Below are 18,058 nucleotides of genomic sequence, written 5' to 3'. Positions count from 1 at the left end.
CCAATAGACCACATGTTTTTAAATGTAATGTTTGTGGTAGGTTTGGACATCTTGTAAAATTTTATTTTGATATACAAAAAGCTTCTAAATTGTAATATGTTCCAAATAGACCATTGTTTAAGAATGTTTCTCATTTGCAAAATAATTTTAAAAGAAAATCTTTATTTGCAAATGATTCCCGTGCACGAGCTAATGGTCCACAAAAACAAATGGATCTCTTTCATTGCACAAATTATAATCGGAAGGGTCATTTGAATGAATATTGTTTTGACCATGTTAGTGCACCATATGTGCCTAAGAGGGTTCATAACCCTAGGGCCTTGAGCTTAAATGATAGGGATCATGTCCCTAAATCTTTTGGTACCAAAAGTTCTTGGATACCAAAACAAATTTGATTTTCAAACTAAGAATTTTAATGTTTTTATCCTTCTTTGTCTTGGTTTTGAAAATTATGCTTTGAAATCTTTTTATATGAAAACAATTTATAATTGATAAAATCTTTTGTTTTCATGATTATTTGTTTTGTTTTGATGAGAGGTTTGTACTTATATAACCCTCCGGAGTTATTAGGTGTTGATTCCCAAATCATGTTTACCGGATGCTAAAATATTCATATGGGTTAATACTAGCTCAAGAGCTAGATAGAGTTGCCTCTCTTGATTTTTGAAAATCAATGATGATTTGGTTTTATGATTTAAACTTTGATTTATGATTTAAATTGGTTGATTTGTTTTTATTTAAAAACTTTTTACACGATTCTCATGTTTCTCTTCTTTTGATTTCACAAATCTATTTTATACATTGGCTTTTATGATATGAGACAATATGTTCATCTTGATATATTTATATATGTTCTCATTATCTCTTAAATGTGAGTGATTTTTGGCATATTATTTATGCTTGCTCACATGTTTGCCATGATCTTTTATTGCTTATATTTCATATGGCTTTTTGATAGGGGGAGCTATTCCCTATATTTGCTTTGTACTCACCCATGCTTATTGATAGGGGGAGCTTTCGCTCTCTTCATACCTTTGTCCCCTTTTTGATGTTGTCAAAGAGGGAGAAATACTGTGAGTATAATCTTTCTTGTTTATATGCATGTGAATTGTACATTATATATTCATTTACTTCATGCATATGTTTCTTTTTGTAAATTGTTTGTCATCATCAAAAAGGGGGAGATTGTTGGCCTTCTTGTTTTGATGATGATTTACAAACAATTTACTACTAATGTTGTTTGTCTAGTGTTTGTGCATTCCTATGTATTGTAGACAAACAACGTAGTTGGAGGTTGGATGGATTAAGCCTACACGATCATATCAAGAGGAGATTGGCGGAATTGTGGAGTGAAGCATCGTACAATTCAAGTTCAAGATCCAAGTTTTAGCTTCATCCGTAACGTGTACCAAATTGAGCTACAATGAAGATCAAGATCATTGCTTGGGTAACTTTAGTTTAGGTGTTATATTATGTGTGTTAAGTACGTTAAGCTCAATATCATATACATACACATTTATTGGTTTCTTTGTATATATATATAGTTATATATATATACACAAGTTTTGGTTTCTATGCATATATATAGTTTTATATATATACATACATAGTTTTGAGTTTTTATGCTTATAAATATGAAATCACATGTTTCATATTTACTATTGTGTTTTGGTATTTATTACATAGAATATGTAATTTTGTGAAAATATTATATTCTTAGTTTTTGGACTTAACAATAATCATATACATACTTTATTAAGTCTATATAATCATTGTGCAAAGTTTTAAAACATGGTTTAGCCAAAATGTCAAAATTCACATGTTTATATTTTCATGTTTTGGACTATTTTGTAAAATAATGATTTTTCACAAACGGAAAATACAATTTGGAAAATTCTTTTTGTAACATGTTTGTTTTCATGTTTATATATATTTCCTAAAGTTTCATTATTTTTGGACTTCATTTGTTATTTTTAACATATTTTCAAAAGTCTTAAAAACAGCTTCTAAAACCTGTTTTTCCTGCAACCGCACCGGTCGACCGATCATTTGTTCTTTCATCACCATGCAGCAGAGAGTTGGTCGGTCGACCAGTGCGGTCGACCGAGAGCTCCATCGGTCGACCGCACCGGTCGACCGACGTAGTTCCAGCTCGATTCTTAGACTGGAACCTAGATCGCGGTCGACCACAAGAATTTCCGGTCGACCGCCGCTCAGTCTGACTGTTTCCAATGGCTAGGTTTTTTGCCCCCCGCCGCTCAGTCTGACTGTTTCCAATGGCTAGTTTTGTTACCGTTGGCTGGGGTTTTTGGTCTTTTGTTTTGGGGAGTTTTGGCTGAGATTTCAAGTGGGTATAAATACCCTATTGCTGTTCTTTTTCAATATAGCTAAGAAGTTTTTAAACAAGGGTTTGAAAAAGGGTTTAAGCTTGTTTTAAGCTTGTTTAAGGGTTTGGTTTAAAGCTGTTTTGGTTTTCACAAGTGGAGGAGATTATCTTCTTGTTTGGGCTCATATCTCCATCTCTCCATCTTGATCTAGAGAAGTTTTCCTAAACTCAACTCTAGATTTTATTTATAATTATTTGTTGATTATCATTTCTATTAAAGCTAGTTTTATATTGAGTTTAGTTTGATTTGATTTACTCTTTGTTTACACACACAACCTTTGAGCTTAATGTATTTGCATACATTATATAATTAGGTTGTGGGATAGTGTGACATTGAGTTGAGCCAAATTGAGTTCTCACCTTGTTAGAGAGAACAATCATTTGTTATATTGTACTTAATTGTGAGGATTCACTTGTAATACACTTGTATACCGAGAGAAGTGTGTGGTGAGAGACGGGGTCGAATCCAAGAGGAGTGGCATCGGTTGACGTGCCTAGGGAGAGGTTGTAACCGAGCACTTGAGGAGGAGGACACGGGCTAGGACCCACACTTAGTGTGTGAGGTGTGATTGCATAGTGATTGTATTGTGAGGTGTAAACGTTGTTCGGGTGAACGTAGAAAACCCGGTTGTGATAGTGGAGATCTCCTCGAGGTGAGGAGCGGAGACGTAGGTCGTGGGGACCGAACTCCGTAATCATATTGTTTGTTTGTGATTGCATTAGCGCACTTACTTTTATGTTCATATCTTATATCGTCTTTGTATATTGCTTGTTGATTATATTGCCCACTATCTAGTTTAGATTGTTTACCCTTGAGTTTATATATCCTTGCACATACATTGCCTATATCTCTTTGTTAGGATATATCTTGTTGTTCATATTGCTTATCCTAGCTCATGTACATTGTTGTATTTGATACTTGCTAGGATAACTCATTAATTAATTTTTATTGGCATAAAATCGGATTAGATTATAAGACCCTAATCACCCCCCCCCCTCTAGGGTCTAACATTCATCCCTTGTACGCTTTGATGTTTCCTCACCGGTAGGATTATTTGGGGGGTTGATGAAGTCATCGTCACTGCTGGGCATGTTCACAGTGCGTGTTGTCCTCTGTTGAGGTATAGGTGTAAATACCTCAACACTCTCAACACATGTTGTTTGTTTGTTCCTTGAGCTAGATCATAGACCTGCTAAACCGATGACAATTCATTTTTTAATGAGACCAGCCTTTGAATAATGCATGGCAAGCATGAAGGTGGAATCACATTATTGAATCAAGATATTATAATATGAATCGCGATTCACTCCAGTGAATAGCGATTCGCTGAAATGAATCTCGTTTCACTCCACTAAATCGTGATTCACTTGAGTGAATCTCAATTCACTCCATTGAATCACTGTAGTCAATCTCGATTCACTGTAGTGAATCGAGATTCACTCAAGTGAATCTCGATTCACTACAGTGAATCTCGATTCACTCAAGTGAATCGAGATTCAACAAAATGTATTGAGATTCAGCAAAGTGAATCCAGATTCAACAAAATGTATAGAGCTTCAGCAAATTGAATCTACATTCAATGATATGAAACCAACTCCATGACATACCATACATTGTTTCAGTGTCTCGTCCCCCAACTCCATGACATACCATACATTGTTTCAGCATATAATTTTTCCATCCTATATACTCGGCCTCGGATCATATTTTGGAAAGTTTTCATCCTATATACTCGGCCTCGGATCATATTTGTTATTTTTTACAAACAAACAAACAATCATGATAAAGTTGAAGTTTAAAGAGCAATCATTTTTCTGTAACTGGTAATAACATCCAATATATGAATCTCAATTCTCTACGAAGTATCAGGATTCACATTAGTGAATCGAGATTCTCTATGTTTGAGTGAATACAAATTGACTCCACTAAATAGCGATTCAATTGAGTGAATAGAGATTCATCCAATGAATCGCGATTCATTCTAGTGAAACTCGATTCACCGCAGTGAATCTCGATTCACTCAAGTGAATCGAGGAGATTTAACTACAGTGCATATTGCAAAATCCAGACAACCAAAATTAATCGCTACCCATTTAGGACAAATGAAAACATCTTACAATATTAAAAAAAACTTAACTTATTCTAACAAGATCAAGGAAAATGTAAAAAATAAAAACCCTAAAGTAGAACATGCATCGATAACATTTTATAAAGCTAAAAAAATAAAATAAAAAAGTATTCAACAACATGCAAGTGATTCATGTCTAAATTTCGAAACTTTCCTCACTAAATCTATGAAAAATGTTCAAACTTTGATAAAAATTTACATTTTTAATACGAGGGTTGGAATCGTTTTACCTCTTCTTGAAGATGAGGGTTTTGGAGTCTCTGAGTTGTTTTTCTTCAACTCGATCGTCGAAGGCTTGCTGTTCGTCTTCGTTCGAGTTGTAATGAGATGTTGAAAGAAACCTAAGTGTTGACAAATCGACGGAATGTGAAGAGTTTAGTTGTTTGGGTAGAGAGAAGATGAAACTGGATTCAAGATAGAGTGAAACTGAATCGACTTGTTCGTGAAAAGAAGTGTTTGACAGCTTTTTCTAATTAATTACAGCGTGTTTCATTAACAACTCTTTCCTAAATTACCCCTTTTACTGGTATTTTGTCAGCTGATGTGTATTTATTTTCAATTCTGTCATTTTCAATCTTGACCATTGGATGAGATAGAATGTAGGGTTAGGATTGGTTTTTAGTTTTCTAGGTTTTAAAACATATAGACATAATCTAAACATTCAACATTTGAACAATTAAATTACATTTATTGATTGATTGGGCAATAATACAACATTGGTTGCATCTATAAGTATCGTGAATACATCAAGTTTATTACTCATTGCAATATTTATTACATAATAATTGTTAACATGAATTGGCTGATAGATTGTCATGTATATTTAACACCAAGATAGTTTAAAAACTAAGTTATGATATAGGATCTTGACCCTTTTTAAGTAATTAGTCTTTTTATTGCACATTTGTCAACATTAAGAACTAAAATGTTATTGACATGAGAGTAAATTATGGCTACATAAAATATAGAATACCCAATTAAAACAACTGACAATATATCTTTGCATCTCATTGCACTTTTAGTGTAAGTTTGCATTCATATATCATTTGATAATATCTTGCAAAGTTACTTGCAGAATAGACTTCCTTCTTGATATTGCAATAGAATGTCAATCTCATACTTGAAATTACTATATATGAACTAAATTGAAACTTTTCTATGGATTGTATTGAACATTTCTAGCAAGGCAAAAAAAAGGGGGCGAAATTGTCCAATGCAAATTCTGGAAGCATATTTTTTCACAATCATCCAACATATGCAAACAATATCCTATCAGACAAATAAGCAAGGAAAGGACAAGGAGGCAATGGAAAATTACCAATCGCTCATTGACCGACAGTTCAATATGGCCCCTGCCACTTGCAATTTATTACTTACTACTCTATTGAAGCATGATAAGGATAAAGAAGCTAACAAGCTATTTCAGAATATGCTAGATAGACATAATCATCCAGCCTATTTGGCTCTTAATACTGAAACATATAATATTATGGTGAATTGGAAATTCGATCTGCAGAAGTTTGATGAGGCGATTGAGGTTTTCCACAGAACTGGTAGAAAGCCCCTGCATATGGATGTTGGTTGCTTTAACAATGTAATTGGAAAGTTGTGCGACAATGGGGTGGTCTCGTAGGCAGAGAAGCTGTTTGATGAGATGCCCAAAAGGTTAGTATACCCAGATGTAGTTACCTATGACTTTTTGGTTGATGCATGTTTCAAAGAAGGGAGAGTGGATGATGCCTTGAAATACTTCGACTCCTCCGTAGTTGCACAAATGAAGAAGAAGAAAAAATTGTAAGTTCACCAAGTATAGCCTTCTGCTCATGCGGATCACACCACAGATGTCCTCACAACCTATAATATTTGACTACTCAGGAGAGGGACAAACTACTTGATAATTTGTTTGTCAAAACTTTGTTCAAATATCGGACTATCTTCACCCATGATTTTTTCAAAGGTATTGAATCCTAAATTGATCACATGATTTATTCAAAGGTAACTATCTTCACCCATGATTTTTTCAAAGGTATTGAATCCTAAATTGATCACATGATTTATTCAAAGGTATTGAATCCTAAATTGATCACCGTCCACAGGTATTGAATCCTAAATTGATCACATGATTTATTCAAAGGTATTGAATCCTAAATTGATCACCGTCCACAAAAAAATGTTACCTTTGTCCATTGTTGAAGAAATGAACTTAACGTGCATAAGTATAATGTGAACTATGTCATATTGAACCAAAAAATAATAATAATAAGATAAGAGGAACAAAATGACTTACCCAACAACCGAGAAACTATATCCATCAAAATGCAAAGATTGCATTGTGTTTTCAGTGTTCTGAAACACAATCTTGATGAAATCATGCAAACCAAGTTGAACGACAGGCGTCCCAGTAACATTATAGTTGAATTTATACTATAGAAATATGTTAAAGAAAAAGGGTTCGCAAATGGATTTTCATGTATATTAATAGTTTTGACAAAAATTTCATGATTAAGATATATTTCTTCAAGCATGAATAGTTTGTAGTAAAAAGGAAAAAGAAATGTGATGCAATGGTTTTGTAACGCTATACAGGTTAAACCTCATTTTGTAAAACAGAACAAACCTACCTCACTTCTAGCAGAGCTGTTAATCATAACAGATGGTCTTATAGTAGGTGGTTGAATAGGAAGAAGTTGTAATATCATCCAATCCGGACGATCATCTATCGGTATGAAACCTAGTAGTAGGCAATCTTCATTGATTATTCTTTTAAAAACACTGAGAACCTGGCCATGTCATAAAACAGATACAAATAAATTTGGGCTACTAAAAGAAATAAATTACAATAACAATTTTGTAAAATTAGCTACCTTCTCTATAGAAAGCTATTGTTTCATCTCAACAGGTTCAGGAAGCTGTGCTTAGTCATCATATTTCTTGCAAATGACTCATCAACAATAGTTTGTGTGCAGTATAGATAAGTAAAAAATAGTTGACATGCAAATTTAAAGTAATAAAGTGAATTATTCTCTGAATATGTATTTATATTCACATAATTGAATGTTAAATTTAAGTTAATAACTGCAATAACAATCAAAGCATGCAATAGTTATCAAACAACTATATGAGCATATGCGTATAAATAATAAATTATCCTAACAAATTAAATTCATCTATTCATAATCTTAAAAACATATGAAAAGCTCATTTAAAATCCTTCAACCAATTTGTAAATGTAATTAAAATTAAAAAACATTCATGGTTTTTTTTGTGGGCCCTTGATCAACCATTCTCCACCTTTATCTTCTTTTTTGGTAAATCAAGAACTGAATCATCATCATCAATGTTGATTGTGATGTCTTCTTAGATTTGGATTTCTTATGCTATTATCTTTCCTTGTGCACGTTCATCCTTTGAGTTCTCATCCAACTTTACAAGGAACTTGTATGTCTTTCCGATGTTGAGAACAAACTTTTGAAAGAATGAACTCTGATTTTTTTCTGTTTTAATGAGGAAAAAATTAAGATCTTATACATGAAACATATTGTTTTATATGTATAAAATATAATAAAGTAAGAAGTTACCTCTTTTATATCATCCATGAATTTTTGAGCATTGCATCCTATTAAAGTTTCTGCTGCGTCAAAAAGTGTGACTCTTGCATTATCTCTTTTATCTTCCACTATGATTTTAACAACATACCTACATTTTGTATTATCATTGTGCATCAGATGATATTTTTATGATTTTAACAACATACCTACATTTTGTATTATCATTGTGCATCAGATGATATTTTTATATTTAATCTTTATATTTTTCTTTCATGAGATCAGATGATATTTTTATATTTAATCTTTATATTTTTCTTTCATGAGTAATTGATAGTACTTTACCTCGATATACTGTCTTCATTGTTTTTTTGATAATTTTGACATTTGTCATAAATAGTTTTGTCTACTTTTTTATTGCAGCCTTTGCATGAGTAATACCAAGCCTCATGTCTATTTAAGATATTACTTATTTTTCCAGTAAAGCTGCCATATTGTGCCTGTAGATTTGTAAAAATTTAGTTAGTTATAATCTTAGTTTACATATATTTAGTAAATAAAATAAGAAATTATAAAATAATTGAAAAAATATAGTAAAAATGATTTTTTTTAAAAATTAATGTAAAAGTAATAATTGTAAATGTATTTGAAACATCAATGAAACAAGATCTATTTATATCAGCTTGTTTTGAAACTGAAGCTCTTGATTCATTAATATTTTATAGTAGGATTTTTAATATCATACCTTTGATGATTCTTGTGAAGCTTGCATAATGTCAACAATATTCATTTTCGCTGTATTTTTAAATAGCCTTGACGGAGCACCATTAGTCTTGATCTTGTCTTTTGAAAGAGCCATGTATAAAATTTTAAAAATATTTAAATTTTAATTTATTAAGTTATATTTTTTATTTGAATTACCATTCTTGCATGTCTTTAGCAAGTTGTATTTCAGGGTTGATACATATTGTTGATGCAATTTGCAAAGTCATGCACATCTCCCCTGCATATATAATAGTTATAATTAGAATTTGATATTTATTGATAAATAATTTATAATTCAATAATAAAAAATGTTACCTTTGTACAATGATATTTTAAAATCTGATAGCGCTATTATAGTTGTCTCATGCATATTTTCTTCAATAATTGAACCTTCATTACCCGCTAAATCTCCGAATAAAGTTACAGACAATGTTATCTCACTGTGTAAAAAAAGTTAGACAATTTTAGGTTAATATATTATATTTTGAATAATTAATTTATTGTGAAATAAAAGCATGGGTGTATACTCTTTGTCTACTATAATGATGTCTTGTCTTGTGTCCGCCTTATTATATCTTGTAACGTACTTGATCATAGGCTTGACATTTGCTATTATTGCAAGAACATCTGCACATAAATTTATAATAAGTTTAAAATTCATGTATAAATTTTTAAATTAAAAATAAAAGGTGTTTACAAATACTTACTTATATTCCTTGTATCCTCGTTGGAAATTGTGTCTTTGATTGAGATAAAGTTATTTAATATCTTATCAAATTAAAACTCTACTTTTGATTCTTTGATAGAAATGTTCTTAGTCAATGTCAACTCAATTGACTCATGTACATTTCCATAAAACGGGTTTATTGGTTTGACTTCTCCATTTGAGATGTAAACAACATGATTCTTTTGAAGCATGTGCTTATACATTTCAATAGTTTCTCCAAACATAATACCTTGTATTTTTCCCCCTGCAAATATTAATAATATTATTTCACAAATAACTAATACATTAACATTCATTTAAGCCTAAGATAAATAAGATAAGTAATAGATGACGTAAGTTATGTATAAATGTAGTTTTATGTGGGAAACTTTTAACTAATCATTCTATAGATTTTACTAAAAGGTATCCATAATCTTCAGGTCCATAAAAAATTACCTTTTAATTCATCAAAAAAACTAACCTTATTTATATAAAGTTACATGTTATTGAATTAGAATTTCTACTACTTACTAATAAGTCAATTGATCTCAATTAACAAATTTAATTGTTTATACGGATTAGCTCTTTGTAAACAATTCCAATAGGCGCTACTTGTATAAACAATTCCACCAAAGTTTTGCAACACCAACTAAGTTGAGGGACTAACATGATAAATTAATATACTCAAAATTTAGCTTGATCATGCAACTAAATAATAAATTTATGGTAAATATGCTTATTAAAAATTTAGTCTAAATAATAACTATTTTGCTGCGGTGTGTATACAATGTTGTGTTGATGTCATATTCCAATTATTTGTTTGCTTATATTGTTAGACATATGTAGACAATTAATTTACGTAGAATTAGGAAGAAACCATGATATTTGTTGTATAAAATTTGCAAAAATGAATTAAATGTTGCTTACCTCTTTAATAAATGCACAAATTTTTTTATATGATCTTATACATAGTAAGGTGATAATAATTAATATAAGAATAAGCATCAACAATTATAATTTAATTTATATTTATAATTTATAAATTTTTAAAAAAATTGAGAAGGATCTGCATAGATTTAAAATAACGATTGCTATGGCATGATAAAAAGTGATGCATATTGTACTTAAACATTGTATGTATTACTTTATTTAAGAATAAGTATAAACCATTATCAATAGAATTATAGCATGTAGAATTTTGCTACATTACCACTGAGTCGGCAAAAATAATTTTTAGTAGTTTTCCTGACCCTTTGTTGTTCTCATAAGATGACTCAATAGTTCTTAGGATAACAACATGAATGGTCCACTCTCTTTGAAACTTTTTTAGTTGGCGTATTTGGATGTGTGGAATTGGTGCTTCGTTGGTGGATGACATTATTCCTGCAAGATTTTGAATAGTTTGTTATATATAAATAACAACGCATCTGAAGTACAAAATAAACTCAAAAGAAAATAAAATGAGACTATTTTTATATCAAAGATGTGACACTAATTATAGTAATTTGAATTATTAATTAATATTATTTACAATGTTTAAATTTATTTTAATTTTGATTAGTAAATGATTTTGAACGAACAGAGTGAATGATGTAATAATGAATTGTAATTTTTTTTAATATTTTTAAGAAAAAAACTTTAATAAAATTGCAGCTACTTATTATATAAATTCCTAACCTTCAAAAATGTTATTGGTCATTTGAATTATTCCTCGTGGTCCTTTGGCTGGAGAACTTCCTTGTACACAACATTCTTTGTGTATTGTTCCTCTTCTGCAAATTTTCCATCTGATGTTATTAAGACCTTGGTTGTCATCATAGAAGTACCCCGCGATAAAGCAACATATAATTATCCATGAGAGAACACTGGTTCAGGTAGATAAATACCTACGTTAGGTATTGTTTACCCTTGGGATTTATTAATTGTCATTGCAAAACATAATCTTATGGGAAATTGTTTGCGTTTGAACTTGAATGGTAATCCTTCATCTTCTGCTGGTGATAATGGTATTCTTAGCAAGAAAACTTCTTTTCCAGCATGTTGGCCCATTGTGATTTTAGCTTGAATTACATTGTAGTTAAATTCTTGACATACCATTCTTGTACCGTTGCACAGTCCATTAGTTGGATCCAAGTTCCTTAGTAAAATAATTAGACAATATTTTTTCAACATGAGCTTGTGTGGTGGTAATCCATTAGGGAGCAGAGTGTTCAAAAATTCTTCTTGGTAATGATGATTAGTGTCATCAACTGCTTCATCAAAGCTATAGAAATCTTTTCCTTCTCCTGGAAACCTTTTTATTAGTCTATCATTTAACATGTCAACATATTCATTTTTTGTTGCAAGGATAGCTCTATCTTTCATATAGTCAATAGACTTGAAATTTTCATCTAAAGATGGAAAAATTGAATTTATGAGAGAATCTTCCGGTAGGTCGTCACCTTGATTCTGGATCAACATTGCATTAGGCAGTTTTATGAGATCCTGTGTCACTGTTGGTTCATCTCCATTCCCAATCCTAAGAAGAAATTCACTGAATGTTGTGTCTGATTTTGCTCTCATATTTTTTGAAAGTTGTAGTTTGATCATTTTGCTCCATAAATGTGAGCTTACTAAACTTTCTTTGATAGTTTGTGATCTTGTTGATCGAGGCACCACTGGTAAAACTTGTCTGAAATCACCACCAAATACAATTACTTTTCCTCCAAATGGTTCATCTTGATCCATTAAATCTCTTAGTGTTCTATCCAACGTTTCAATTGTAACGCGTTTAGCCATAGCAGCCTCGTCCCAAATTATTAGACGAGCTATTCTAATGAGTTTTGATGTCCCATCTTGCTTTGATATACTACACATAGATGAATCTATTGTTGGGATTTTGATTTTAAATCTGGAGTGTGTTGTTCTTCCACCAGGTATTATTACAGCTGCGACACCTAATATCGTTGTAGCAAGAGCTATCATACCTTACGATCTTACTGTGGCAAGTAGAACACGATATAAATAAGTCTTCCCAGTTCTTCCTGGACCGTCAATAAAGAAAACTCGACTTTTATTTGCTTCAACTCGTGTTAATATTGTAGTGTATGCAGTATGTTGTTCATAGTTGAGTTTTGTTGCAGCATTTAGATCATCAGTTGGGATTTCTACATTTAGCTCTTCTTTTATTTCTCTTGGGTATGAACCTTCCTCTGTAATGGTTTTTGCTTGTAAAGGTGGCAAATCAAATTTTTTAATATCCTTTCCCATACTCTCTAAGTAGAAGTTAATATTGAGAAGAGTATCATTTATCACCGAAGCTCTAGTAGCATTTGGTTTCCTTGAGAAGTCTTCAGATAATGAATCAAGATATTGATCCCACAAACAATTAACATCTGTGGGCTCACAATGAACCAATATAGATGCAAACAAACGTTGAAGTGATGTTGGCATTTGGAAGACGATGGCTTCATCTAAGCACTCTCTTATGCTATCATCATATTCCAAAAGACCTAATTTCTGGGCTGATTGCTTGAAAGATTTGTAATGAATACCATTTACCGTCAGTAGATCCTCAAATGATGTTGGACACCTAACGTGAGTAAGCAATAGTCGCAAGTAATATCTCTCTTCTTCAATTGGATTAGCCCTGTTTATTCGACCTATCACTTGTCTCTGTTTTCTTGGACTCCAAGATTTTGATGTTGAATCCCAAACATAACATTCAGGAAATTCCACATATAATAACTCCTTTTCGTGGTCCTTTTCATGTTTCTTCTTGTTACCTTCTTTAATTTTTTTACACATAGTAAAAAATTCTGTAAGCATCGTCTTGGAGACATGTTCCAAGTGAATCAATTTCGATAGGTCTTGATGTTTCCAATAAAAAACATATTGATGATTTGGCATGTGAAGTTGTAAGTTAATGACAACCGGGAATATCTCATTAAGATGGAATTCATATATTCTCCAGAAAGCTTCCTGAACTGATACCCATCTTGCATCTTGAAAATTTTTGATTTCATTCACAACATTTTCACCTTCATTATACTCAATGTTTACTGCCACTCTATCATGGCCTTTATATATATACTTATAAAGGTATTTCACTGCTTTTATGCCTGAGCATATTTCAACATTGATGTGACAGTTATAACGTATCAGAAAATAGGGATTGTAAGGTACCACCCATTGATTATTAAGGATTTTGTTTCGAACCAACATTGTTCTATTATTTTTGCTCCTTTTATAAATTGGGTAAGCATCTTTCGCTTGTACTGATCTTGGAGAAAACTCTCTAGGGTAGTGATATTTGCACTCGCTCTCTCTAGGGTAGTGATATTTGCACTCTCCATTTTGCATGCAAACATTCTTCATATCTAACTCTCCACAAGGGCCATGCATCATATGTTTTTTTACCAGTTCATATAGGATTGGATTTTCATACTGGTTTGGAATTTCTGCTGATACGTACTTATCATAATGATCTGATGAGACGATTTTGTGCTTTCCCATTAGAATAATTAACATGTGTGCATGAGGCAACCCTCTTTTTTGAAACTCGATGACATGAACATGGACAGCAACTTTTCCAAAGATTTCCTTTTTAAATAGCTGATCTTTCAGGTCTTGCAATTTTGCTCTAAATATCCTTGAGGTTAGATCCGGTCTATCATTATGTGTCTGTCCTGGATGTAGCTCCTCCGTGATTTCTTCCCATTCAGGATTGCATGTCATTGTGATGAAAAAATCTGGTTTGCCAAATCGTTGTACTAATGACATTACATCAAGATATCTACGACGCATATCTCTAGGACCACCAATAAATAATGATGGCAGCACTATTCTTTTTCCGACTTGATATGCTTTTACTTCCCCAGCAGCTACACTATCGACTATGCCTTGGAATAACTCTGCTCTGATTTCTGCTTGTTTCTTTCTAAAATAATCAAGTCTTGTTGTTTCAAGCTTTATGTACATATCAACAGCATATTAATGGAACAACCGGTCAGCCGATGTTAATATAGTAGATTGTCAAGTGTCTCTTATCTGGAACTTGTAACAATAATATTCTCGACATGAGACGCTTCCTGTCTTTGGTGCTTTAACACCTACAAGTTTGTAGGTTAAGTTAATTTTTAATATTTTAATATTATTAAACAATTTTAATTATGATTTACCTTCCCTTTCTCATTTAAATATGTCTTCTGCAGATGTAAAAGTTTGCTAAGTCACTTGAGATGTTGTATTTACTTGTTTTGAACGGCGAATATCATTTTTCTCCCTTCTTTTAATATTTTGGTGCCATCCAACATCTCCGCCTGGAAAGAGTAAAGGATACTGTAAAGGATCATAACAACCAAAATAGTGCTTAACTTGATGATTCTTGCCAGAGTTTCTTGCCGGAGTGTGAATGGATAACTATTTCTCTCTCATACGGAACATTTTCATTATTTCCCTCTACCCAGACAGCTGCAACCTGATCCACTGTTGGCCAGTTGTAAACACGTTGATCTACTGCAGGATCTCTATTTATAATGATCTTTAAGTGTTCAAGAGATGGAAAATCATTCAGTTTCCGCAAAAATTTTGCATATGGGTTTCCTTCTAATATATCCATCAATCTTTTAGTTGTAGTCGTACTCATGTTTGCATTATCTAATATTCCCATTCGATTTTGCAACTCATTCTCCGTATCGTAGAAGTAAAGTTGAAAGTAGGAAGGCTTATTTTCTTCTGGAATTAAAGAGGGGAGGTTATGATATATTTGTCCTTGTGCTCTAAATGTGAAAATACCCTTTCTGTTTGATGCAAGTTCTCTATCAAACCTTGCCCCAAATGATGTGAATGAGAAAATGCTATTATACTTTTTGGTTTGTCTTCGAAACTCAATTGCCTCTTGGGTTTGTACTGTATAAAGGTCATATAACTCGTCATTAACATTCACATCTGCTAGGTGGATTTCACCATTGTGACAACAGGATGTTGGTGGCTCATGTTCAAACTTTTTTGCTCCACAAAATGAACAAGACTTTGGAGTGTGTAGTTTATGTAATAAAGAACATACTGATTCATGTGTAATTTGACATAGAAAAAAATAATAGTTTTTAGTGTTAAATAAATTTAGATATATAAAATCATGTAATTATTTTAATAAATTATAAAATTAATCTATGCAAACCTCCATGCTCATATTCTCGCTGTTGCGCTCCACAAAACAAATCAATCTTACGTTTTTCCTTGCTATTGGTACTACTGCCAGCAAAATCATTTCTTTTCATCTTTATATTATTATCAATGACCTTCTGAATGTAAGTTCTCTTCTGATCAACATTCAACTGATTATATTTGGTGTTTCTACTCTCATAAATTAGAATGTGTTCTTCTGTTAAAAAATAATGAAATATATTATTAATAAACACAAATACACATAAAGCAATAATAATATATATTTATGTTGAATTCAAACCTTGGTTTGAAGTCATTTGGAAGAAGGTACTCTTATGCAAATGTATAGTGATTATGCAATCCAAGAAGTAGAATGTAAATTTCTACAAGGAAAAAAAATTTAAAGTGTTAAATTATTGATTTTATTAAACATAAGTATAGCAGTGAATATAATTTGAGAGAATAAGTATATTTTAATTGATGTTCAATAGTACTTAAGGTTTTTTTTTTTGAGAAATTTGGTATACTATACATGCATCAGTAATCACAAATATCTCATATGCCAAGGTTAATTCTGTTTTTTAAAGTCATATAATAATAATAATAATAAATAGTTAAGTGTAGAAGAAGATAAATACAAGGAAATAGAGTTACCATCATTATGAACAAAATAAATAGAAAAGAGAAGAAAGTTGCTTAACTAACCTGAATCACCGACAACTTCAGAAATGTTTAAAAAAAAACAAGGCAAATCCAACCAAGTAGAATATCTGCATTAATATGAAAAAATGTTAAATTATTTAATCTATACGTAAAAGTGTATTACAAAAGTGCACATCATTTCACACAATGTTTTAAAAATATGATACTAAACATAGGAGGCTTATTAGAAATTCACCAAAATACTATTAATGAGGAATATATTTCTTGTGCACGCTATGTGTGCACGTACAAAATTTGTAGAAAAAACAAAAACTAACCCATTTCCATTTGAAAATAAAAAAACAGAATTTGTAGAAAAAACAAAAATAATGGGAGCACATAATGGCTCAGTATAGATATGAAGCTACTTCACAGCAATAGATATAATAGCTCAGTATAATTGAAGAAATGGGAGCACATGATGGTTTAGAATCAAATTCAACAGAAAGAAGTTAAGTCACGAAAACATATTCTCTTATAAGATAGACAGGGATGTACTTGGTGCATTTCATAGCCGACAAGGAACCAGACAAGAACTTATTGTGTCTTTGATAACAATAGATTTGTTTGACTAATTAACTAACAGGTTCAAGCATTGCATATAAGGTTAAATTGCACGAAGTTTGCAGAAATGTTGGCTTTGAAGTTCTTCAAAACATAGTTACTGAAGGCTTGAGATGAGATGAATTAATCAAAAAAGTGAAGAAATGATGAAAAATACCTAAATAGAAACTTAAAGGAAAATGTAAACAACAGATAAAGAAAAGGAAAACAATATTGTTTGACAGGAAAAATGAAATACTACATGCCATAACTCGTGCGGTTATGGATAATATGTACGGAGTTCAAAATAAATTAAACAAACGACCCAGATTAATTAAAAAAAGGAAGCCTACAGAGAAATCTTCATGACAGTATACTGTGATGGTGTAACTTTATATATTTTTTCTTAATTTATATAGTTAAAATACTTGTAAGTTCAACAATAACTGTTCATCTCTTTCCCACTATTCCTAGGGACCTAAAACCTTAGTGTATCTCACTAACAGATGAAACATAAACAGAAATTGAATGGCATAAGTCGGTGGTATACAAAAACCTGACATTCTTCATTGAGTATCCATTGTATTATTCTTTGTTTTATCTGATACAATATCATTTTACATTATTTTAAAAATTTATGCAGAAGAGCCAACATGCTAAATTTATGGTCTTATTGAAATATTTCATATAAGATGAATCAACAATGCAAGGTAGCTTTGATGACCAAAAAAATAACATTTGATTGTAGGAAAGAAATCACAACCGAAATCACAACCGAAATCACAACCTGAAAAATAAAATAACTCAACTCTATCATTTGTGATTCTCCGATTCCAGAACCAAATCAGAGACAACCCAAATCTTTCTCCTCTCCGATTCCAAACCAAATCAGAGAAACGGCGATGCAATTAATTCATAGTTTCCAGGTAATAAAAAAACAGACTGCGGATTAGCAATTCAATATTTGGAAGCTTAGAAATCCACTAATCATGTAACATAATTTTTTCAGATGCAATTTTGTGAGCAACAGGCAGGCCAATGTTAGCCTTTAGCAATGTTTTTTTTTTAACATGAAAACATCAATTATCTTATAGGCAAAAGGCTCCTGAAACCAAGGAGATAAAAAATGAAGCCT

General features: G+C 31.6%; 2 protein-coding genes and 1 long non-coding RNA gene across 3 annotated transcripts; all 3 read right to left on the bottom strand.

Annotated features, from left to right (window-relative positions):
* Positions 7,893–8,142, bottom strand: LOC109840652. Its single transcript, XR_002246972.1, has 2 exons — positions 8,094–8,142; positions 7,893–8,009 (listed from the first exon to the last, which is right to left on the bottom strand). It is a non-coding gene; the product is annotated as an uncharacterized LOC109840652 (long non-coding RNA).
* On the bottom strand, positions 8,530–12,495 carry LOC109841978 (ATP-dependent DNA helicase RRM3-like). Its single transcript, XM_020410900.1, has 5 exons — positions 11,637–12,495; positions 9,353–9,452; positions 9,141–9,265; positions 8,982–9,063; positions 8,530–8,560 (listed from the first exon to the last, which is right to left on the bottom strand). The coding sequence occupies exons 1-5, from the start codon at positions 12,493–12,495 to the stop codon at positions 8,530–8,532; spliced, it is 1,197 nt and encodes a 398-aa protein (XP_020266489.1).
* LOC109841977 lies at positions 12,499–14,490 on the bottom strand. The gene has a single exon (XM_020410899.1). It carries the CDS (start codon positions 14,488–14,490, stop codon positions 12,499–12,501), a length of 1,992 nt encoding a protein of 663 aa, XP_020266488.1.

Source organism: Asparagus officinalis, chromosome 5 (assembly GCF_001876935.1).
Source record: "Asparagus officinalis chromosome 5, Aspof.V1, whole genome shotgun sequence".
Taxonomy (NCBI): Eukaryota; Viridiplantae; Streptophyta; class Magnoliopsida; order Asparagales; family Asparagaceae; genus Asparagus; species Asparagus officinalis.
Note: the sequence above shows the minus strand (reverse complement) of the source record. Positions and strands in the feature narration are given on the sequence as shown.